The sequence below is a fragment of the Ochlerotatus camptorhynchus genome, unplaced genomic scaffold, assembly GCF_037179485.1.
Source record: "Ochlerotatus camptorhynchus isolate MF236.1 unplaced genomic scaffold, CSIRO-AGI_Acam_v1.1 ptg000114l, whole genome shotgun sequence".
Classification (NCBI taxonomy): Eukaryota; Metazoa; Arthropoda; class Insecta; order Diptera; family Culicidae; genus Ochlerotatus; species Ochlerotatus camptorhynchus.
Window position 1 is genome coordinate 2,908,858 of NW_027040604.1, and position 25,444 is coordinate 2,934,301.

General features: G+C 41.6%; 2 protein-coding genes across 3 annotated transcripts in view; one reads left to right on the plus strand and one right to left on the minus strand.

The window, feature by feature from the left end:
• Positions 1-11,574, plus strand: part of ZAP3 — a 32,035-nt gene extending 20,461 nt beyond the window's left edge. Inside the window, exons 7-8 of one of the 2 annotated variants that reach the window (XM_065220032.1) lie at positions 10,514-10,565; positions 10,750-11,574. In XM_065220032.1, the coding sequence (XP_065076104.1) occupies positions 10,514-10,565; positions 10,750-11,030 (333 nt within the window). In that variant the 3' untranslated portion in view covers positions 11,031-11,574. The remainder of the gene's footprint in view (positions 1-10,513; positions 10,566-10,749) is intronic. The other variant, XM_065220033.1, reaches the window with a different exon arrangement.
• Positions 11,575-11,724: 150 nt separating this feature from the next.
• On the minus strand, positions 11,725-24,723 carry LOC135699710 (gustatory receptor for bitter taste 66a-like). The gene is made up of 5 exons (XM_065219999.1): positions 24,430-24,723; positions 24,187-24,336; positions 24,056-24,124; positions 23,899-23,988; positions 11,725-11,806 (listed from the first exon to the last, which is right to left on the minus strand). Exons 1-5 carry the CDS (start codon positions 24,721-24,723, stop codon positions 11,744-11,746), a joined length of 666 nt encoding a protein of 221 aa, XP_065076071.1. The 3' UTR covers positions 11,725-11,743.
• Positions 24,724-25,444: the final 721 nt, after the last annotated feature.

The following is a 25,444-nucleotide window of genomic DNA, read 5'->3' on the forward strand; positions in this document are numbered from 1 at the left end:
TGAAGTGAACTAAATAAAAATCATTAGAAATCCCGTTGCGCGAATCGCCAGGACGGGATTTCATTTTCATTTTGATTACTTGGAGTGGCACAACTCCAAGTAATTTTGCCAGTTCATCTTTGATCTGATCCAGGGATTCACCACTGGGCAGTCCTTTCATGACAACCTTGAACACACATTCAGTTTTGGTGTCGTAAGTAAAAAATTTGTGCTTCTTCTCAGTAAGATACTTGAGAAGACATTTAAATCCGTCCAAGGTTTCAGCCAATACACGGCATTCACCCCGACGTCCAATTTGTAGTGAAAACTTAACTTTCACGAAATTCAAAAGTTCCATGCGAAGAGCATGGAAATCGGTAGTGGTTATCACAATAGGGGGAATCTTTTCCTTCTTGGCATTAAGCCGGGAAAGTTTACTAGAATTTTTCTTGGATGATGGATCATTCTCATCATCCGTGAGCAAATCAAATTGATTACTCAAATTAATTTCATCAGAAGGGGGGTCAAGAGTTTGCCCCTTTCTTTTGCGTTTAGGCGCCATGGCGGCAGTAAATTTTTATCCAAATCGACTTCCAAGCAGATTACTATAAGAATCTGAAGGATCGAAGAGGAATTTTCCAAATCGATATCCAAGAAGGATTACCTCGGGTAGGGTCCAAACAAGGATCGAAGAGGAATAAGAGTTGAACAAGGTAGAAAATTTTTACAGGTTGAGCACTGAAAAGTGCTGTTTAAATTTGTTGTAGCTTTAGGTAGTAGTAACACTTCCTTCAGCAAAAAGCAAATAGATCCGCACGGCAAGAGAGCACGATGCGGACTGATCGGATATGGCCTGTTGGAGTCCTTCCGACGCCCGGTCGATGTCATCTACGGTGTCGAGCAGTGGATTTTCATCGATGTTGCTATCCACCATTCGACCTTACTGCACCCAGTTGACATGGTGGTAGTCTTTACGCAGGCAGCTTCTAGCAGGAACCACGTTGACACCGACTTCAGTCACCACCGGTTGGTGGTCGGAGCTGAGATCGTTGTGCGCCTCCGGCTTGGATAGTACGATGTTCGACAGGAAGAAGTCCAGCGTGGAGCGATTTCCCGTCGGAGAGATGAAAGTTGGTTCGTCCGGAAATTGCACAGTGTACAGTCCATGTTGTGCGTGGTCGAACAATAGACATCCGTTCCGGTTCCGCTGGTAGTTCCGCCAAGCTTCATGGCGGGCGTTCAGGTCGCCCCCAACGATGAATCGGGAGCTAGTACGAGTGATGGCGGTCAGGTCGTTCTTGAATTGGATGTCTAGGCCGTTGCTTGTGGTACACTGACGTGGGCAGTAAACTGCTATAAACCGGACGTTTCCAGTTGGTGTTTCCACCTCCACACCAAGGGCCTCGATGATAGAAGTGCGGATGTGGGGCAGAGTGCAAAACTTGATTCCCTTTCTGACGATGACCGCTACACCACCACCCCTGGAGCTGGTGCGATCAAGCCGGATAATGTTGTGGTCAGGCAACCAGAAGCTGTCACCGGACTTTATGTGGGTTTCCGTTAGAAGACCCACGTCGATGCTATGCTTGCGGAGGAAGTCGGCAAGCTCAATCTGTTTAGCTCTTACAGAGCAAGCGTTCCAGGTAGCGATGGTTAGCGGTTTAGACACCATATTGGATGATGAACTTACCGAGCACTTGGATCTGTTCGGGCTTATTGCGGCACTTACGTAGAGCACCGGTCATGTTGATAAAAATCTCCATAAGTTCATCTGCTGAGAACAGATCGGGATTATTTGTTTGAGCTGTTGGTTTCCTCCAGAATCCAGGGGGATGGAGAGCTTTGTCCAGCAGAAGATCCAGACGTTTCTTGAGGGGGCGCGGATCGCACCCTGGGATTCGCTTGTCCATGAAGAGGCGGAAAGTCCTCCGTCCTGAAAGCCGGGGCCTTATCCTTCTTTCGTGCTGGTTGATTGTTGGTGGACGCTTGATTTCGGTTGCGCTTGAAATCCTCGCGTTTAGGGCACTGCTTGTTGGATCCTTGGTGAACACCACCACAGTTGGCGCATTTAGACGCCACAGCTTCATCCGCAGCACATTCGGAGGTGTCCGAAGTTCAGACACCGCTGGCACTGAGTCACATCGCGATGGCCGCCACGGTATGGCTCCCAGCGAACGATGATGGAATTGATGGACCGGATGGCTTTCAGTGCATTGAGCGTCACCGTTCCCTTCTGGAAGTGTACCAGGAAAAGGCTATCTGGGTACGCCTTCACATTCTCGTCTCTTCTTGTCATTCGGTACACGGCACTTGCACAGCAAAAAAATAATTTTGATATCACGTCAAAGTGGATGCACTACAATCATGTCGAAAATATGGTGTAATATTACTTGCTAAAAAGAACAAAATTATCATTATGCATGAACTGACATTACGCTGCTTTTACTGCATTTGTTTATTTATGTGGTCATCAAAATTACATGAAATTTTCGACATGATTGTAGTGCATCCACTTTGATGTGATATCAAAATTATTTTTTTGCTGTGTGGGGCCAGCTTGTACCTGTCCCTGATTTCATGTTCGATAAACTTCGGGTCGAAATTTGGTAGGCCCCTGATGACGACCTTGAACGGTTTTTCACCGGGGATGTCGTGGGTGAAGAATTCCACCTTGGAAGTCCTCAGGTGGGCGATGACCAAGTCATACTCCGCTTTGGTACGGAGCACCACTCTGCCCAAATTGAATTCGGCATTGACGCCCAGCGACGCCAGATCCGCGATGAGCTCGTTGAGATGGGCATTTTTCACCACCGCGCTCATGTCAGCAGTATTTTCTTTATCGGCAGCGTCACCGAAATCTCCGTTCGTCGCAGAGGCATCCTCTCGACCAATCGTGCCATCAGACTGGCCTCGGTTCTTCTTCCTTTTCTTGCTGCGTTTTTCCAACACAGCCGGCTGGATATTCCCATCCATGGGGAGAACAGCAAACCTGTTCGAGGTAGGCACACCGGAGCTTCCTTCACCGGAGTTCTGGACCTTCGCCGGGCTTCGCGACCGATGCTTCCCCATTACGGGGCACACACACACGCACGACAAACCGCGAAAGAGAGAGCGCGAACAATATCGCCACGAACTTTTCAAACAACTCGAGAGAGCGAGCTAACACCGAACTGAACTGCTTTTTGCTGCCTACCGATGATGATTTCAGTCCCCACTGTTTACCAAGTGTTCTTTAGCATATCCATAGAGCATTAGTAGCTTTGTTTATTGCCTGCTCTAGGTGCATATTCCAATTAAGTTTGCTATCGAGGATTACTCCAAGATATTTGTCAGCATTAGAAAGTTCCAAAAGTGTGCCTTTCAATCTTATGTTAAATGTTAAATGTTATGTTAAATTTCTTCCTTCGCGTAAATGGCACAATAATAGTTTTAGAAGGATTTATGTTTAATCCTTCCCTATGACACCACGATGAGACAAAATTTAAAGCAATTTGCATTCTGTTAGCGATAATACAATCATATTTGCCACGTACAATTATTACTATATCATCTGCGAAGCCAATTATTTCGAAGCCTTGGGCTATTAAATTTTTGAGAAGATCATCAACTATTAAAGACCACCATAGAGGTGATAACACGCCTCCTTGCGGGCATCCTTTGGTTGCTCTTACACAGATGAGTGAGCTTCCAAGGTTTGCTGATATTTCTCTTTTTGATAACATTTCATTGATCCAATTTACAATGCTTTGATCGAAACCACGTTTCATCCTAGCTGTAGTCATTGAATCGTGAGATGAATTATCGAATGCACATTCAATGTCAAGGAATGCAGCAAGTGAAATTTCTTTTGCTTCAAAAGATCTTTCTAGTTTTGTAACAACCGTATGGAGTGCTGTTACTGATGACTTACCTTTCCTGCTATGCAAACTGATATTTGCTCAGAGGATTTGTAACTAGATATGATGACTTTATGTGTTCATCTATTGTTTTTTCCATTATTTTTAGCAAAATAGACGATAAGCTTATTGGCCTGAAAGATGTTGGTGAAGTTTTATCATTCCAGCCTTAAAACACTATTTATTCAGAATTTTATCTAAACAGCAAAAAAAAATGACAATGGATCAACAATTTCCGTTTTGGCGTAAATAAGAGGAGGCTTGCCCAGTAACGCTGGTAGATCAGCTTTCCGTGGTGCGTTACTGGTATAAGATCTAGCACATCGAACTCTGACTCTAAGCTCTCCTTGTTAACGGTTATGAGCCTCGGTTTTAAGATTGGAAACAAGAAGCCGCATATTTGGAGAGGTTCCCGAATTTTTTAAATGATACCGAACATCGCAATTGAATGAGGATTCGTGTAAGACCTATTTTGATTCATTAGAAGGCGCAGCTTTGGAAAGGTCCTGGAACGCTTCAAATGATGCGGAACTTCACAATTGCGGGAAAGAGCAAGTATGTATGATGTAACTGAATCGAAAACGAATACCTCATTACTTTTCCATAGTTATGAGGTACTACGACATGCACTAAACAAAGGACACGGACATGTCACAAAAGATCAAAGTATTGGTCGTAGTGATTATGATCACTCGTTCAAAAAAAGGGGAGGCTTGCTCCCAACACCCCACAGATCAAGAGTTGCCTCTTCAGAGAATGTAGGAATTAAATACCGGAGCTATCTGATAATGGGTCTTCATCTTTTATTTATGTCTTTGCTATACGCAAACGTCTCATAAAAAGGTTGATTCTCTTGAGCAGGGATACCAGACTTGAAGGCATGTCTTCAATTTGCAGATGTGTTATTGAGCTGCTTGAAGATATGCGGAAACAGAAGAAGACATCCGAAGGCTTTTCGAATTTTAAGCAGACGTGTGAAGATTTTTACTATTGAATTTAATATTTTGACATCATATTTCATGTTCTGTCTTCACCATGTTGATTATCAATAATGTAAGCAATTTTCTTTTTGTTTTGAATCAATACTTGATCGACCTTAATATCCGCAGAATTTCATTCTTTAATTAGCTGGAGATCATTCCCAACAAACAATTGCCTATTGAAGAAACGACTTCTTGACGATTTTATTCCACTTGTACTATTTTTAATAATAACTTCTGTTCAGGCTTTGTTCACACAAATCTGGAGAATTTAGTCAACCACATCGAAATATTTGGTGTTGAATAAGGTATGTCGAGAAGCTTTTATTCGACTTACAAGAGTTGTAGTAACAGAGCTTATTCGATCAAATTTTTGATTATTCAGCGTTTATTAGACATCAAAATACTTCCTTAAACAGCGATGGTATAAAGGTGCTTAATTCTCATGTGAAATAATGTTTAATTAGACACTATTATACATTTATTAAATGATTATTCAACTACGGGATAATTAATCCGAAAATAAGAACGGCACAGAGCAGGGGTTTTTGTTCTCGTTAGTGATTGTTGTGTCATTATTTCTGTCGAAGCACACAGATCTAGATAATTTATTACATACATACATACACACACATGTCGTTATATGGGATTCGAACCATGACCTGCCGATCACCAGCCGCTTGCCTTGCCATCTGAGCTATCCTAGAATACATCATATGGGCAGCTAAATAAACAATAAAAGCTTGAATCTGAAAACCTATCAGCACCGAGGGGACGACTCTATTTACGATTCAGAAAAGATTGTGTTTTGCTGTGGCTAGCTGCGCGCACACTGAGTAGATAGAAAGAAGATTGATGACTATTCTGAAGATTTCCTGCAAAAAGATGATGCGCGATGCAAGTAGATGCGACAAATGAAAGAAGATTTTTCGAAGATTGATTCGATAGTGTGAGATTTGTTGAGCATCTAAACTTGAGATTTAGATGTGTCGCCCCCCTCGATCAGCACTTCCAGCCGTAACTCTAGCTAATTCAAGGAGATGTAAGAATGATTAATTTATTCATAGGTGTTTAACATTAGACCAACGTTACCTCTCCATCTCTCTAATTTCGATGGGAAGGATGCTATTCTTTTCGATAGATCTATAAATTGGTTGTCGTGAGTGATACGATTTATGATTACGATTTAAATTAATTAGGCGTAGAAAATAAATAAAACATAAAAGGGTTGAGGCTGGGATTGAACTCGCGACCTTCTACTTGGAAAGCGGAAACGGTAACCACTATGCTACCTATTTCGTTTTGAAGTTAGCCTGAAGCAGTGTTGTCGAATAATGAATCTAATACGTCGTTTATAAAGCATTTACAAATCATGTGATTACAACATGGACGCATAGTGGTATAAGAGCTACTATGCTGACTGTAATCACCTTTATACAGCAATATTGTAAAGCAATGCAGTGGAACCTAGTAATGCAGCTAGAAAACAATTATTAGACGTATAATAAAGCATGTTATTAAATCAATGGAAACACACTTATCCAGTATGATATTAGATCAAACTTCTGCTGTTAAATCATGAAGACAGTCATCGTTTGTATAGATTTTAATAAGTATATTAATCAAATCAGAGCAATCAGCGGAATAAAGGCGCATCATCGATCTCAATGAGGTTTTCTGAGCACATAATTTGACAACCCGTTTTATTCAGCATTGTACACTGTTATAAAGCATTTATTCAATCTATATGCTTATTTGTGACTCTGAATTGTTTATTGGGCAGCGTTGTGGAATAATGAATCTAATACGTCGTTTATAAAGCATTTACAAAGCACTCAACCAAAACATGGACGCATAGTGGTACCAGAGCTATTTTTCTGACTGTATTCACCTTTATACAGCAATATTATAAAGCAATGCAGTGAAATCTAATAATGGAGCTAGAAAACATTTATAAGACGTCTAATAAAGCATTGTATTAAAGCAATTGAAAACAGTCGAATTAAAGCGACAATGTATGTGCAAATTACACTTATTCAGTCTGTTATAAGATCAAACTTCTGGTTCTGAATCAGGAAGACAGTCAACGTTTATAAAGCTTTTAATAAGTAAATTAATCATATCAGAGCAAACGGCGGAATAAAGGTGCATCTATCGATCTCAATGAGCTTTTTTCAGCACATAATTCGACATCCTGTTTTATTCAGCGTTGTACACTGTTATACAGCATTTATTCAATGTGTATGCTTATTTGTGACTGTGAATTGTTTGTTGGGTTGAATACTTTCTGATCAATGTGTCATTCTGAAAGAATATATAAGGGACGTAATTTTAATCTTTGAACCAGTTGACGGTTTTCACAATAAAAACTATTCAATCTGCACGACCAATGAGATCAACCCTAATTTGAGTTCATTTGACTCATAATCGCAAAAAGTGCTGGAACTATGTGTTAAGTCAAGATTGGATTCTTTCAGTCTATTTGTACTACTCCTAGACTGAGTAAAATTTTCGTCAATTTTCCTCATTTTCAGATTCCAGGTTTTTCATCCATTTTCATCATTCTTTATTAGAGTCACTTTCAGCTTCGTTCAGGTTCGTCACATATTATTATTGGGAATTAGTGAATATCAACAGAATGCTCTAAAACTTCTACGAAGGTTCCTATGCGTTCTTTTTTAAATACGTTATCAGCGTTATTTTAAGCCACTTTTGGGCTAGTTCATCACCATTCCTGTACTTCTTCAAAGTTTTTTTTTTAATTAAACTTAAAGCTTGCTGAACTTCTTTCCAATCTATTGAACTTATCCGAAACTCTCTGAGCTTAACGTTTCCTGAATTTGTCGGAAGTTCTACGAATTCCTGGAAATTTGCTTCCTTATTCTAAGAAGTTTCTTACTCCGGAGGGCCCCGCCCGGCCATTAATAAAGAAAACTTGAACTCATACGATTTTTTCATAGCTTACACAAACTGAATTTCTACTAAGATCGCTAAACTTGTAGATATGCCCTATAACTAATGCACTGTTCCCCAATTTCGAAGTTTCACTGTTATAGCACTCTTTATTTGACCAAATCTCAGAATATCCATAATATTTTCCAATATTCCTGGAGACCCTTAATCTTTTCACGAATTCTCTGGAACAAACAGTGACGGACAAAACAATAAGACCACCTGTAAGTTAAACACGAAAACCTTTCTATATCCGTCAATTCAGTGCCCACATTTCAAAGGGGCATAATTGCTTTTGTAAACAATGGCTTTACCGTCGATTTCTCGCAAATAAAAGCTCACTCCTCCAAATTAAAATGCTAGCTGGTAGAGGAAACATTCCTCTACCTGACGGTGTAATTAATTTTCATAAGTGAGCTTTTATTTGCGAGAAATCGACGTCTAAAGCCATTGTTTACAAATGCAATTACCCCTCTTTGAAGTGTTGGCACTGAATTAAATAAACAACAAAGCGACACTACTTGAAAAGCACTTGTACTAATGTGTGGTTTTACAACACCAGCTGATCGACAAATTATGCCGCCTAATACGTACGTCAAATCAAAAATCGTTTAGCTCATAGAAACACTTTTGGACATAAGGTATTTACCTATTGCAAGGACGCCGTAAGCTACATAAATAACCATTTACATTTACTTGTTCTAGGTGACCTAGCCAATCACTAGACAGTAGTTATGGGTCGTGTATTGAGTGCTAGGCAACCTAGCGCACTTGGAGCTGCTGCTAGCTGACCTAGCCAATCACTAGGCTGTAGTTATGGGTCGTATACTGCCGTTATACGCATAATGGTCCCACGGTGCATAAGGATTGCATAGAACATGGGACATTTATGCGTATAACGTGCGCGTATTGAGTGCTAGGCAACCTAGCGCACTTGGGGCATGTAAATGTCTTGTAAATGTAAATGTAAATGTTGGACTAACATACCTTTCCTATCCCTACCAGTTGCAAGGACGTTGCCAGAACAATCCTTAACTGTTGGAGAGAGATATGTCTTTATCGGGGAGATAGTGATTATTTATTTCCTATTTACTATCTGTCCAGTAATAGATATCCGTCTTGCTCTTAATAGTTTTGAATTCGTACCACCTACGATATTGTGCAACTTGATCGATGCTAATTTACATTTACTTGTACTTTGGATTTGATAGAAACCTGTGGGGAAATATGGGACGTGTAGTACATTGTGGAAAGGCAAATCGTTGCAAGGCGCAATGAACAGGGAAAATCTCAATGAAAAATCGCCAATATCATCAGAAAATCAAAAACTTTTGTTTTCAATGCTCTTAGATCCGTGAGTGACAATGGTCATAGCTCTCGAATATTGATTCTTTTAAATTAGCAGCGAGCTTTTGACAGGAATTAGGTTTGTCGGTCAGTTTGAGAACGATTCGCAGGAGACTTGTTGAACATTTTGTTGAACAAAGCCCCATGCTGCCTCAGGGGGCAGTAACCTTATAAACCATCTCTAAATGGCTTTAGTATGGCAAAAAAAAAACGCTGAAATGGCTTTTAAAACGTCGTGGAATGATACTGTCTTTTGAAACACCTTAAGTTGAATGATAAAATAGCCCAAAAACGATTGATAAAAACAAAGTTATATCTCAAAAAAAAAAGCTTATTACCGTCAAAATTGCCCTAAAACCACCGACAAACCGACATGGATGACCATAGCAAAAACAATAGAATTTCTGACCAAAGCACACTACTGACACCTGGCTCCGTGTTCGCGGAAAATATTTAGCTAAACCATGAACCCGCATGCATAAGTTATTAACTGTTTCGTGTCTGATCTATTCTGGACAAATTATTTTTATCTAGATAAAAAAATCCTATGGTTTTGACAGTTCGGATCACTGCATATTTATATCGGCCGTTTACGATTTTCGAGCATAAGTCAGAATTATGTGTCATGTCGGTTTGTCGGTGCTAAAACTACCCTGAATTCGGCCATAAAAAACGGCAAAATGGTCTTAAAGACGCTGGAATGGCCTAGAATCGATAACATTCAAGCAATTATTTTCTACAGTACCTAGTCTGAATTCCTGTGACCCATCTGAAGACAGCATCAGACACAACTCTTACCTTTTTAGAATTCTTCTAATACAACGCTCAGACTATAGCTGATATCACGTTATATGGGCTATCTTAAGATATCAAAAGTCATGCATTTGATTTCCACTGTAAATGTGTTATTGCAAGATACCCCATATTACATATTATCAGCTATATAGTCTGTATAGTATAAGAAGTCTGTTATGTAAGTCAATCATAATGTGTGTCCCTAATATTGGGCCCATCCATACATTTCGATGGAAAGCATTTGTTTGACAATATTTCACTAGCCACCAAAATATCCATTTGTATTGCCAAGATGACGTATTGTTCTAAGAAAAAATGAAGAACAGGAGATTTCTATCGATGGGCCCAATCTTATCCATAGGCCAACATTAGAGCCATTTCCCCTACCAATAGCGCTAGAATAAAGCGGCCAAAATGACTTCCAGCTAGAACGTGGTTACGTTTTGCGTGGCACTGTGATGTCTAATTTCTATAAACACAAATATCACAACTTAGTATAATATTCCATCAACTCAAACAACGCCGTTGACCGTTTCTAACGTATGAATATTGGAAAATGTCTAGCTTGGATTTTTCACCAGTAAATGGGACGCCGAAGCAAGCGAGCAGAACCTAGGTTGGTATTATTCCATGTCACCATATATTTCTAGATGTTGCTCTCTGTCTTTCAAGCTCTAGGAATTGATCCAAAATTCTCTACACCATACACACACACAAACACTCCCTTACTCTGTTTCGCGGCAAGTTGCCCTGTCCCCTTCCCGAAGGTATCTAATTCCATCTTGTCTTGTTTGTGGCAGCCCGCTTGGATGGTATCAGCAAACCGCCACGCCGTCCGCCGACGATAGAGGACTTCCTGCAGCAGGAGGGAGACGACCTGGACGATGCCAGGCCGAGCGGGTCATCATCCGGAAAGAAGCGCGTACGCTGGGCAGACATCGAAGAGCGCAAGGCACAGCACAAGATGCGTGAGATGGGGTTCGTGGTTGGCGTTACTGATTGGTCCCGCATGATGGATCCAACTGGAGGCAGCAGAGCACTCACAAAAACCAAGTACATTGCACGAGTGCGCCGAGACTGAGATGCAACACACGACGGACCCTAAGCCGAGGTTGTACGCGCTCTGGTCCGGAAGCGATCGCGCATTGGCTTCGCTAGGTGAGTAGAGTATAGAGAAGCATCACTCGTGGTTTTTCTTACTAGGACAGCTTTGGAGGGCAATTGAACTATCTAGAAACCGTTATGATTCCTTTTCGAATAAGACTAGAGGGCAAAATTCATTGATACGCACGAGATTTCCGAGAGTATGAGATTATCCATCTAGATTAGGGCAAATGTGAAGTAATCCCGGATTAACTGTATCATATTCAAATTACAAGACACACTTTGGAGTACTATTGAAAATTTAGACATCCATCTCTACTACAACATTGTAGATAAAAAAACAATGAAAGTTCTTCAAAAAAGTTCAAGATCTACTACTACAACAGTCATACTCTATAAGCGTAAATGGAATGTTCTGATGGTAGACGCAACAGGGAGAGACGATCGAGCAAACTTTTCCTACCCGCAGGATGTAGGAAAACATAACATTTTATGGTAATTATAGTACTGGTATTATCAAAGGTATGGTGCTGTTTATGGTCCGAAATCCTCAAACTTTATATTTAGCAAATATTTCCAACACAGATGAAGCGATACATTGAATGAAACTGTTTTAGCATGCAAAATCTTTTATTTTCTAAGGCAAGGCGTCTGTGATGAACCAAAAACGTATCTACCTGATAGAGTAGCTTAGTGATTCACCAATCCGAATTGTATCAGCATTACTAGGTAGCTCGTCATTGTTGCGGCAGCCTGAAAATAGATAACAGAGCGGGTGTTTGTTTAGAGTTCGTTTAGAGTTGTGATATGGGGAATTCATGTATAGACTAGACTGATGCAAATTTTGAAATTTTCGCTCCACAGTGATCAAACGGTTCCAAATCGGGTCCTGATTAGTCTCCCAATATTTGAACTCCTTTGATAAGAAACTGACTTGGCACAAACCATTTGAAGTTTATATGAAAATTACTATGGGAAATCCAAACTTTTTGTTCATTGTCTTCTTACCTTTTTCCATATTGCACTGTTCAAAAATTCAAAAGCTATACTTATGGAAAATTTTCTCAGCTATAACTTAGCAGAATATAGTTGTAGAGCCAAACGTCAAATAAAATAGTTATTAATTGTTTAAGAGATTGATAATCTTATGGCATGATCAAGCTGCTGTTTTGTGAGCAACACTGTATCTTGCAGTGTGACATAGTAGCCATGATTTTTGTGCTCTATTCCAAGCGCCAGAAACACCAATGTTGCCTGCTGAACAGTTGATTGAGCATAATCATAAGACATCAGTGACTTGAATCATTAATAATTTTTGTTCTTTACATTTGATCGAAAAGTGGTCTTGAACAAAGTTGTAGCTGAGAAAATTTGCTACGAGCTCAGTTATCATTTTTAAACCAGATCGTTATGGTAAATTATTAGATGGATATGAACAATACATTTGGTTTTCCCATAGTAATTTCCATATAAACTTCAAATGGTTTGTGCCAAGTCAGTTTCTTATCGAATGAGTTCAAATTTTGAAAGGCTACTCAGAATCCGATTTTAAACCGTATGAGCATTGTGGAGCGAAAATTTCAAAATTTGCATCAGTCTAATAGGTACTCATAGATTGAGGAAAATCTTCATCGATTTCCTCATATTCGAACCGATTTTTGAGGAAAATTTTACACACTCACTGAGTAATTCCACTTTTTGTAATTTGTTATTTCGACGCTATTTTGACGATTGTACCGTATGCGTGATAATGTTTGCACCATCGTACAAATAAGGTTCATGTTTCACCTGTGCATACAATGCCTTGGTTTTCTTTGCATGCACGTAACCTATAGCTCATACCGTAGTAGGCTGTGTATAAAAGAAAATGATTTACTTATAGCGAATTCGTTTATTATTCAGTTCCAACCTGGATCGGGTATCAAGATTGGGTCTGCTTGTTTTCTGACAAACGTCAGTTTGCTCGTTTGTTTTCAAAACCTAGCTCAGGTTGAGGTTCGCACTGACAAAAAGTTCGGTTTCGCACTGGGTTGGACCTGGTTCCAACACCGATAATAAACGAATTCGCTATTAGTTTGACAGTTGCACCATGAAGAAGTGGCAGCGTATTCGTGATTTTTCCCACGCGCAAATGTCGCAAAAAGACATTTCAATCGCCGTGGGAGTGTCCCGGTGGACCGTCAAAAGGGTTTTAGACCGAGAAAAGAAAAGACAACTATCCGCAAAGGTGGCCACAGGTTGTCCGAGGGTTATCGCTGCTATCAAAAGGAAGATTCGGGTGAATCCAGTGCGTTCAATAAGGAAAATGGAAAAGGAACACGGGATCAGTGACTTTACGGCACGGAAGATCGTAAAGGAAGATTGCGGGGCGAAGTCGAGGGCACGGGAAAAAAAAACTCACATGATTACCAACCGCATCCGGGAGCTACGAGTAGAACGATACAAGAAAATCTTGAACTTCCTCAAATTCCAGAACCGACCGGTATATTAGTTCTCTTCCGGTAAAAGACGTGGCCGACGAGCACAAGAACGTGTATCTGACCAAGCATCCTGCTAGCGTTATGGTGTTTGTATTGGTGGCTTCCGATGGCAAAAAATGGACCCGGTGTTCATTCCAGAAGGCGACAAGGTCAACACGGAGGTCTACATCAGGATTTTTAGTAAGTATGTTCTTCCGTGGATCAAAGAACAGTACGATCCGAAGCCAAACTGTGTATTTCAACAAGATGGGGCTTCGTGCCACACCTCGAACCGCGCTCAGAAGTGGTTGCAGGAACATCTTCCGTTCTGGGCGAAGGATATGTGGTCGCCATCCAGCCCCGATCTTAATCCGCTGGATTACTCAATATGGCGCGTCATGAAGGCCTAGGCCTTTTCTAAACACCACCCGAGTACAGCAAGCCTCAGACAAACATTGACCCGTATCTGGAGAGAAATGGATCCAGACTACATTATTAGAACCTGCCGTGCATTCCGGAAGCGTGTGGAAGCCGTATTTGCAGCAAGTGGAAACTCGATCGATGATTAACATAGTTTAAGACTCTGAGAAACATCCCCCTTTAAATAATTAGAAAAAATCGAAAACGAAATTTTTGAGAATTTTTTAAATTTTGACATTTCTCAATGGTGCAAACATTATCACGCATAAGGTATACAATAAATCTCAAAATTTAGCATAGAGCCAGAAATTAAACCTATAGCAGGAACAAAATACTAACGCTCTGGAATTGCATCCAATTAAGTTGACGTCCTCAGTGAAGTTTCTTGGATTAACTAGGACTACAATTTGGTGGATAAAAATAGTTCATGTATTGGCCGCAGTTCCAACTTTGTTTACTCAATTTTGGGTAGCTATACTTTTCACCGAAATGAGTGGATCCTGCTCAAATTTGAGTGCTTAGAAATAGCATGATTGCAGATAGAAATATCAAATATGAGAAGAATCTACTGACTGAGTAAAATCTAGACCAACAATTGAAATAGGCGGAACAACCAAACGTAAACAATGGCTTTAAACAGAAAATTCTCGAGAATCAAAACACTCCTACGCAAACTAACAACGCCATTCGACAAAGAAAGTTTGCTCTATCAGATGATGGTGTTAGATTGCTGGATGTGCTTTGATTCTCGAGGAATTTGCGTTTGAAGCCATTGTTTACGTTTGGTTGTTCCGCCTATTTCAATTGTTGCTGTAGAAATGTTCGTTGATTTTCCAGAAAAAAAAAACTTTTCGTATATGCTGAAAATCGAGAGAGGTTTCACTCAGCCTATTAGTATACTCCTAGACTGAGTAAATTTGTTGTCGATATTATAGATACTATAGATTCCATAGATAAGCGGAGGCACAAAAAGTTGTTTTGGCAACCTTGAAAAACAAATGATCTTAGTGGCATTCGTGAAAAAAGTTCATGCCATCTTAGAGCTCTTCGTTGTGCAGTTTTGTTTTGTTTCGTGCGTAAGTTCAAAATGAAGTGCAAAGCAAATCTTTGCAACAATGAGTCGAGGAATGGTTTACTTTATCTTCCCTTCTTCCGTTGTCCGCGAAATAAATCGGAATGTGGAGTGTAGAAAGCGTTTTGTGCTCATAATTTTACAATACTTCTCCCTCAAACAACACCATGATGACGTCATGCTCGTTTGGTTACACTAACTGACAGTTCGTTTGGCTACATTATACTTTGCCTCCGCTTATCTATGAAATCTATAGTATCTGTTGGTACTTTAACGAACCTCTGGCATTAAGACAACCTACGAAGAATACAGAAACCATCATACATTTTTTTTATACACATCCACACATGTAACCGATTATTAGTTCAGAGTAAAATTGTCTGTTGAATCATTAACACGCGTTCTTTTGATTTCGTCCGAAGAAATTTTATTCCACTGAAACCGAAACTCTTTCGTTACAGTCCATTTCCCGCGATTGCAAGGACATTAGTGGTCCTTCGAACCGGCGTGCAGTAGAGGCTCACGCAGCCGAAGAAAAATGACGCCATTACTGGAGGCGAATTACGCAGTTGCCGTCGGGTCGAGTGTTTGCAGCTCTTGAATGCGCTAGTGCTAATGCTAGCTGCATATTCTTTGAAAAAACGAATAATCGATTGCTAATTAAGTGCTATTTCGCAGAAGTTGACAATCATACGGATTGTATTCGATTGGTGAAAACATCACAACGTCGAACATGCTATCGTGCTTGTGGTGATAAAAAATGGCCGCTAACAGCGAAGAGTGAAAAAGGCATAGTGTTTTTCACAAGTAACGAGCTGCCCCCCCAAGTGGAACGCAAATGTTGAAGATTCAGGGCGGTATTCAGTGACGAATTGTTACCGCATTATTGGTGCGGAAATGAATAAGCACGATGAGCATGGTACGTACACCGATCGTGACGAGAAGTGCGAAAGATAAAAACACTGGTGATGAAAATTCCGCCGATGAAAGTGTTACGCCAGTGAAAGAAAACAACCAGAACGGTGAACCAGTGCCGATCAGTGAACAGAAGAAAAAGAAAAAAGGAAAAAGAGGCGAAGAAGAAGATGGCTGCTGAATATAGAGTGCTACAAAATCAGCTGAGTGCATTACGTAGGAAGCTGGAGCGAGTGAGATCAGCGATGGAAACTGACACCGACGACTACAATCAGAGCCTGGAGTGCAAACAATTTTTGCAGCTTCAGCTAAAGGTTGTGGAAAGTGTAAATGCTGACTACAACGTCCAACAGCAACGAGCTCACGGCCTTAACATCAGCGATGAAGATCGTGATGGGCTGGAGACAGCTTGTATCGAATTTGAGCAGCTTTACGGTGAGTTGTATATTGTCCTTACTAAATTGTTGGAAACTTCCTTGAAAAAGGAGGAACCGTCGGTTGGGATCCCCGCTCCACCAACTGTGAACGTGTCCCAGCTGCCACCGTTGAAGGTGCCGCTGCCATCGTTTGATGGATCGTACGAGAATTGGTACGCGTTTAAATCAATGTTTACGACAATCATGTCCCGCTACAACTCGGAGTCCCCTGCAATAAAACTGTATCACCTCCGGAACTCGTTGACTGCAAGGGCTGCGGGAATCATTGATCAGGAGATCATTAATAACAACGATTACGACGCGCTTGGGCGACACTGACTGAACGTTTCGAAGATCGTCGGCTTATAATCGATAAGCATATTGATTCGTTGTTCGACTTACCACAGGTCATTGACGAAAACGCAACTGATATGCGGAAACTGCTGGATACATGTACGAAGAACGTGGACGCCTTGAAAAATCTGGGACTACCTGTTTTTGGACTCGGCGAAAGAATGTTAGTGAACCGCATCGCCCTCAAGCTCGACATCGAAACTCGCAAGGCTTGGGAGCTCAAACAAGTTTCGGATACACTACCCAGCTACGAATTGACGTTGGACTTTCTGCGCGAAAGGTGCCGAGTACTCGAGAAGATCCGTCCTTTCTCTAAACCATCCATCAAGCCATCAACGAGACTCCTGCTGCGAAAACCTGTAGAATCAAAGGTACGTGCAAGTTCCTTAGTCACCACAGCCAATGCATGTCCGCATTGTTCTGCGAGTCACGAACTGTGGAAATGTGAAACCTTCAAGAAGGCGAGCTTGTCCGATCGGTATGATATACTCCGACGGGCTGGTGCATGCTTCAACTGCCTGCAGAAGGGACATCGCACGACAGACTGTTCATCGAAGCATTCATGTAAAAAATGCAACAAACGTCATCACACCACGTTGCATCCAGCAGATAGTCAGCAGAAGAAATCAGATGATTCTCCAGGTGGAAGTTCGCAATCAAAACCCGACAAGAAATCTGCAACATCGCAACCGGATGAACAAGAGACCGAATCCAACGGTGCAGTAGAACAATCCACGTTTTGTGTTCAACCAAAGGCATCAGGGAAGCAAGTTCTGCTATCTACAGCGGTAGTCCTCGTTTAAAGAAAGGGTGACGTGTACCCTTGTCGGGTTCTCTTGGATTCTGGTTCCCACTCGAATTTCATTTCGGAACACTTCGCAACATTATTGTCGTTGAACAAGGAGCCCGCTAACGTTTCAATTACCGGTCTGAATGATATTCACACGAAGGTTCGACGGAAGATTTATACGAAAATCAAATCTCGTATAAGTGATTTTTCGGTGTGTCTTGAATTCTTCATTGTACCCAGGATTACAGGACAACTACCTTTGACGAAAGTAGATTGCACCGATCTTGCGCTACCGACAGACATTCAACTAGCCGACCCGAATTTCAGTATCCCTGATCGAGTGGACATGCTGCTGGGAGCTGAAGTATTTTTCGAAATGTTGAAGACAGATCGCATGAAGATTCCACACACTATTGCAGTTCTTCAAGATACCCAATTCGGCTGGGTGTTGAGCGGTCCGATCCCAAGCAAGGTGCCAGAGAAACTGCAATCGTTCTTCGTTACTGCTGAAGAAAATCTCAACGAAATAGTGCGAAGATTCTGGTAGATTGAATCGTGTGGTGACATGGATGAGAAGACCACGGCATCTGACGAACTTTGTATGGATCACTTTCGTGAAACACACAAGCGTACCGACGATGGAAGGTACGTCGTCCGACTACCATTCAACGAGTTGAAAGACCAGTTGGGCGATTCCAGGATCCTGGCAGAAAAACGATTCCTCGCTCTAGAGAAGCGATTGGACAGCAAACCGGAGGTAAAGGCGCAGTACATTTCCTTCCTGAGAGAATACGAGATGCTTGGTCACATGTCAGTGGACGAAGCTGCTGACACCGTCGATCCTCAATCTGTGTACTATTTGCCTCATCATTACGTTTTGAAACCAACTAGCACAACCACTCGACTTCGCGTTGTGTTCGATGGTTTAGCACCGACCGACACTGGAATTAGCATCAACCAGACCCAAATGGTGGGTCCAACAGTGCAGAATGATATAATTTCGATTTTGCTGGACTTTCGTTCGTACAAATTCGTCTTCACTGCAGACGCCCCGAAAATGTATCGGCAGGTGAGAATGCACGACGATGATATCCGTTACCAAAGTATGTTCTGGCGCGAAGATCCAAGCGAGACGATTCGTGTCTACAATCTACGAACCGTTACGTACGGAATTGCTTCATCACCGTTCTTGGCAACAATGGCGCTTCGCCAGCTCGCTGAAGACGAGGGGAAAGAGTACCCGCTCGCTGCCAAGGCGGTCAGAAAATCCTTCTACATTGACGACGTACTTACAGGTGCCAATACGTTGACGGAGGCGATGGAACTCAAGAATCAAATTATCGGCTTGTTAGGGCGAGGAGGCTTCGAAGTGCATAAATTCTGTTCGAATTCAGAGATACTGCTGGCTACTGTTTCCGAGGAGCAGCGAGAGAGCTGTGTGGACATAACGGATCCCACCGTCAATGCGATAATGAAGACTTTGGGCATTTCCTGGAACCCTAAAGAAGACAGTTTCACATTTTGTGTTGCGGTCTACCCTGAGTCAGACACTCTGCTGACCAAGCGAATGATTCTCAGTCAGATCGCTAAAATCTTCGACCCGTTGGGGTTTTTGGGACCTGCAATCACCGCTGCGAAGTTGATTATGCGCGAGCTTTGGGCTTTAAACATGGAGTGGGACCAACCGGTTCCGTATGCATTTGCGAAGTTGTGGACGGACTATCGTGAACAACTATCCAGCTTGAACAACGTGAAGATTGCAAGATGGATTCATTGCGACGAAGCCTGTAGTTACGAACTCTGCGGATTTGCGGATGCATCAGACTTGGCATACGGCGCCAGTCTGTATGCTCGCACAGTACGAAACGATGGAACAGTGATGATGAATATAGTGTGCAGCAAGTCAAGGATTCTCTCAAGAAAGAAGAACAAACAGAAAGAAATTACAACGCCCAAAGCAGAACTACTAGCAGCCCTGTTGCTGTCTCAACTCACTGTGAAGCTGTTGGCGGCTATCGAGACCGTTTTCAGTTCTGTCGCATTATGGTCGGATTCACAGATAGTCCTTCGTTGGCTACAGAAATCTTCGGACTCACTGACTGTATTTGTTGGAAACCGAGTCAGGCAAATCCAGCAGCTGACTGAAGGTTTTATTTGGCAGTACATACCTTCGAAAGAAAATCCTGCTGATCTGATATCTCGTGGCGTGTCGCCATCGGATCTTCCAGGATGCAAGCTTTGGTGGCATGGTCCACCTAGGTTCCATAGCGCACAACCGTATCTCGAGCAACCACTACCGCTATCGCAAGATGAAATACCAGAACTTCGGAGAACAGTACTTGTAACGGCACGCGGGCCGTCCAGGCTACCGACATTCGACAGAATCAGTCGGTATACTATAATTCAACGGTCGATGGCATATGTGATTCGGTTTTGCGACTACATTAAAAGCGGTCGAAAGCAGCTTACTAGAGGATTTCCCACAGTTTCGGAAATGCATCGAGCAGCAGTTTTGATCATCCGAATGGTTCAAATCGAAGCTTTTCACGTGGAGCTACAAGCGATTAAAGGTAATAAAGAATGCAGAATTACGTTTCAAAATTTGAATCCATTCATCGATGCGAACGACGGAGTACTGCGTGTTGGAGGACGTTTAAAGAACGCAACTGTACCGTACGAACACCGACATCCAGCACTACTTCCCAAGAAACATCCGCTCACCGTCACGCTGATACGTCATCTACATCGCGCCAATATGCATCTCGGTCAGCGCAGTCTTCTTGGGGTCGTCCGGCAACAGTATTGGCCACTCAAGGCGAAGAACGTCATCCGGCAGGTGGTACACCACTGCATACCATGCTTTCGGATGAGGCCAAAGAAATCAACTCAACTGATGGGAGAGCTTCCGGATTACCGCGTCCAGCCTTCTCCAGTATTCTCACACACGGGATTGGATTTTGCGGGACCCTTCAACCTTCGATTAAGTGCAACTGCAAGGAACCCGACGACCACTAAGGGTTACGTTTGTTTATTTGTTTGCATGGCAACTCGGGCTCTCCATCTTGAAGCGGTTTCGGACCTAAGTTCGGAATCCTTCATGGCTGCGCTCCAGCGCTTTGTTAGTCGTCGTGGCCTCGTACAGAAATTATACTCCGATAACGCGACTAATTTCGAAGGCGCTAAAAATGAAATGAATCGCCTAGCCGAATTATTCCGCAGTGAGCAGCACACGCGTGCTGTGAATGAATACTGTGTACCAAGGGGCATCGAATGGTCGTTCATTCCTCCACGTAGCCCACATTTCGGTGGGATCTGGGAGGCGGGAGTTAAATCAGTGAAATCGCACTTGAAGTTGGTTCTCGCTGAACATCGATTGACGTTCGAGGCGCTGTCTTCCGTCCTTACCCAGGTAGAAGCTATTTTGAACTCCCGCCCTCTCACACCTGCTTCTGATGATCCGAATGATCTGACTGCTATCACACCGGCTCACTTCATAATAGGGAGGGAATTCCAAGCTATACCGGAACCCTTGTACGCCCACATTCCTAAAGGCAGATTGTCCCGTTTGCAGTTTTTACAGGACATGAAACAGAAGTTCTGGAAAATGTGGATGAACGATTACCTACACGAACTACAGAAACGCCAGCGAGATATGAAAGTCACCGAATTCAAGGTTGGAGCGATGGTCGTTATCGTTGATGAAAATGCACCGCCGCTGAAGTGGGCTCTCGCCCGCATAATCGAATTGCATCCGGGCAAGGATGGGCACACACGCGTTGTGAGTTTGCGAACCGGACACTGCACCACTAGGAGAGCCGTTAAGAAGGTCTGTCTATTGCCACTAGACAACGAAGAGGACGACAATCCTGTGTAGCTGATGTATTGAAATTGCCAATTTCAACGCCCCGGAGGATGTTGGTACTTTAACGCCCCTCTGGCATTAAGACAACCTACGAAGAATACAGAAACCATCATACATTTTTTTTATACACATCCACACATGTAACCGATTATTAGTTCAGAGTAAAATTGTCTGTTGAATCATTAACACGCGTTCTTTTGATTTCGTCCGAAGAAATTTTATTCCACTGAAACCGAAACTCTTTCGTTACAGTCCATTTCCCGCGATTGCAAGGACAGTATCTATAGTCGATATTCATCATATTCGAGAAGATTTTTGAGGAAAAGGAAGGACAATTTTACTCAGACTATAAGTTACCTACGTTTTGGCGATTTTGAGTTAAAAACCACTAAATTTTGAGTGAATCTCATGGGCCGTTCATTACAATTCTGATTAGGCCCTTCGAAAAACTCTAGAGTAACAATAGAAAAGGGCCCATCAGCATTTCTAAACCAAATGTTCCTATGCCCTTTCCTCGCAACGTGATGTAAACCAACATCACCATCGCGTAGGGGAAAGTTGTTGGTTCGTGTGGGTGGCCTTCGATTTCCGATAAAAGGGCTTTAGAACGGTTAGTTTACAAATGCTGATGGGACCTTTTCTATTGTTGCTCTAGAACTATATCTTGACAGACTTGGTAGTGAGATGATCTACTTGGGTTTTATTTTGATACTAAAAGCATCGTGGTTTATGTTATTCCTGGGCATTGGCATAACCTTGAGGATTGCTTAACTGCAACCAGGTTCCAGGGCTTGTCTGTATCTTTAAATTTTGAAAGATGTACACTAGTGATACCAGTTGTGATGTAGCGGACCAAAAGTTTGATGGAATTTAACTACTAGCCAAAATTAAATTATTGTGTAGTTTAGAATAGAGGGGGTTAGAGGGAAACGGGTGTAATTGACTTTGGTCGATTCTTTTCATAGACTTTCTCTTTCGTTAATAGATCAGCTGCAAACACATTCCTTAATTCGTGTGCCATTCTGGATGCTAGATGAGAACCTCCTTTATGAAACTATGTAACAGAAATAGTGCAAAATCTGCATGTCGTTCATTTGAGACATTATAGTTTGACGTGATCACCATGATCCACTCACGTTCTGGGATGTGGCCTTGAGACTTGAGATTTGACCTTCATAAGACCCCCTTCTGTCTCGCAAAATCAAAATCAAAAACCAAAAAGCATCGTGGTTCATGTTATCTGGATCAACCGGAGAGAAAACACTGTCTCTTTCTTCCTCATCAGTTCTTGCACGATACAATGTGTTTACATATGAAAGATAAGTAGTGAAAAAGAAGCGCGATTTCACATGCCGAACCTTTGTAGATCGAGGGTCATCATCGTTGCATCCATTTATAGATCCAATATGACTACAGTAGACCGACATTGCATCCGCGTACCTGGTAAATTTTCATGTTAAAATGGTGAGTTTTACAATTTTCCGTCGTGCGTTATTATTATTCAAATAATAAGAATATCTGAACTTGAATGTTGACAGTATATATCGTTTGCAGCCTAATCATTAAATAAGATATTAGACCGAAGTTAGAGACATATACCCTATCACAACAAATTGAATTATGGATTATGCACAGGCTAAAATATTTGAAGTAGAAAACAATTATAACTCTTACATCATAACATGAAGCCATGATGCCCCACCTTACTTACCGCACCATTCCGGGAAATGATGTACAATCGATTTTGGGTATATGTGTCTTTGACGTAACTTTTTGAAATTCAAAGATGTGTCTTCTGACACTATCTGTTTTTTTTAGTAATCCCTCTAGAAGTGAGATGAATAATATTTGTTTTAGCACTCACTACTGAAAAGTGTCACTTTTCGACACTGTTTTGAATGGCGTACTTTTCATAACTAAAATAACAGTGTCTAAAAGTAATACTTTTCATCATCCAGTCCTTTTTTTTGAGAGCAACATTATTTGTATGCAACTCGTTGCAAAATTCGATCTTCATAAATAGCTATTTTAACTGTCAATATAATGCGTCAGCAAAGGTGTAGCTTCAGCAATGTGCGCTTGATTCAACATTTCAAAGTTTATGGCTAATTTAGCACGATTGTTTTGAAGGGCATGCATATATGACAGAGTTCACAAATGGCTGACATTATGACTGACTAGCACTATCACTTCTATAATAGCACAAATCTTGGAAACTACAGCGACTTCATGCATGAAATTGTATCTCCATGTTTACTACACTGCAGCAAACGTTGGGAAGCAGTTTCAAAATAGTGTGTTTTGTGGGAGCTGATATTTGTGATAATGAGATCCATCATAAATAAGGTTTCAATAGATCTTCACCTTAATCAACCTCCGCCATCTTTTCAGATTTGACAGACCATTCAATTCGTACTTGACGCTGCGTAGTGGATCAGAACTACTGATATTGCACAGAGAACCACGTAGATAGAGCTTGGCATTAGTTTTCCATCTTCAATGTACAAAATGCACTGATTCAACCCATGTATAGATCAGTAACGGCGCTGGTTATTACCGCGTAGGCAAGCGTGCCATCCATCGTAAAACAGTCGAACATCCGGAGTCGGTAGTCATGGTGCAACATCTCGAGGGTGAATATTTCAATCTGTTATTTAAGTAATGCTTCATTAGAATAGTTTACTTGGTAAATTAAATGATCATTTGTAACTTACACTTCTTTCAACACACTGATCGACATCGGAGAGAAAAAATTCGTTCAAGAATATCGCGGTTGCTTCCGCCTGGAAAGTTTATTGACCATAGTATTACACACGTAGAATGCATTGAACAATGTTAAACATACCCGCTTGGTCATGTGACCACTGAACGATATAGAATGGTAGAACTGCACAATGCACATAATGATGAAGCCCAGTGAAGCCAAGCTCTGCACATACAAGTCATAGTGTCCCGCTCGCAGGCCGCTCACCAAACTGATGTAGTTGTAGTAAACCTTGAACAAAAATTAAATTTAGTTTTGAAACTACAGATCACCCTCTCGTCAGGGATAGTTGACAATCGGTATATATTTTACGACTAAAGTTACCTCTGTTATCACAACAACGAAATGAAATAATGTAGTCAACATTAGTGACACACTTAGAATACGTGTTATTCGTTGAGCTGCTTGGGTAGTGATTCGATGCAGGTAGCACAGCTGGTCAATCTCCCTAGACACTTTGGTGCAAATTTTCGACTTTCGTTGAACATTCCGATTCCAGTAGTTTTCATTATCGTCAAAATTACACAGCGTTTGCACTGCTTCGATTACCCGTTGGTTAATGTTAAAATAGAGCGTCGAACACAGGATAACCGTTGCCTGGTACAGATTGCTAATCATTATCATTAGCATAATGGAATAACTGTTTGCAATCCAAGAGGCCAAAAAAATTGGTTCCGACCCAATGGACAGTAAAAATATTCCGAATGCTACGGGAAAAAGTATGTAATCAGCCAGAATGACTTTACGAAGGTATCTTTTGAGAAATTTTCCATCATTCCCACTGGAAGTGCTACATATGGTGAAGTAAATTTTAGCGAAGCTATTATAAATGTTCTCTATGTCTTTACGGTTAACCAGTATTATTGCATACGACAAAGTTAGCATTAAATAGTTTAAAAACATCTCTAACGCCATCAATATGAACGATAGGTTAGATAATATGAAGATTTCCATATTGACCAGAAGGTAGGATATGATGGGGATGATCAGGTTGACGAATGAAGCTTGCAGAATGGTTAGCAGTAGGTTCCATCTGGATCGGTAGAATCGCTTGCGCTTGGTGTCGAAGGATAGCGGTAGCAAGCCCAGCAACTGAAGGGGTCGGAACACTAGGTTTTTTAGGTAGAGCGTAGTTTTACGGTTGGTGTGCATCTCGATATTTTCGACGAACTGTGAAGACCGTGGACGTACGCATTGAGGTGCGTATCAATTCAGGAAGCGTTCCGTTTGATGAATAATAAATGTCGACAGGGGCGTTCGCAACTTTCTTGAAAGGGAATGATTTACAGATTTTTGAACCCATGGAACTGCAGTAGCTGTGACCTCAGCACAACTTCAG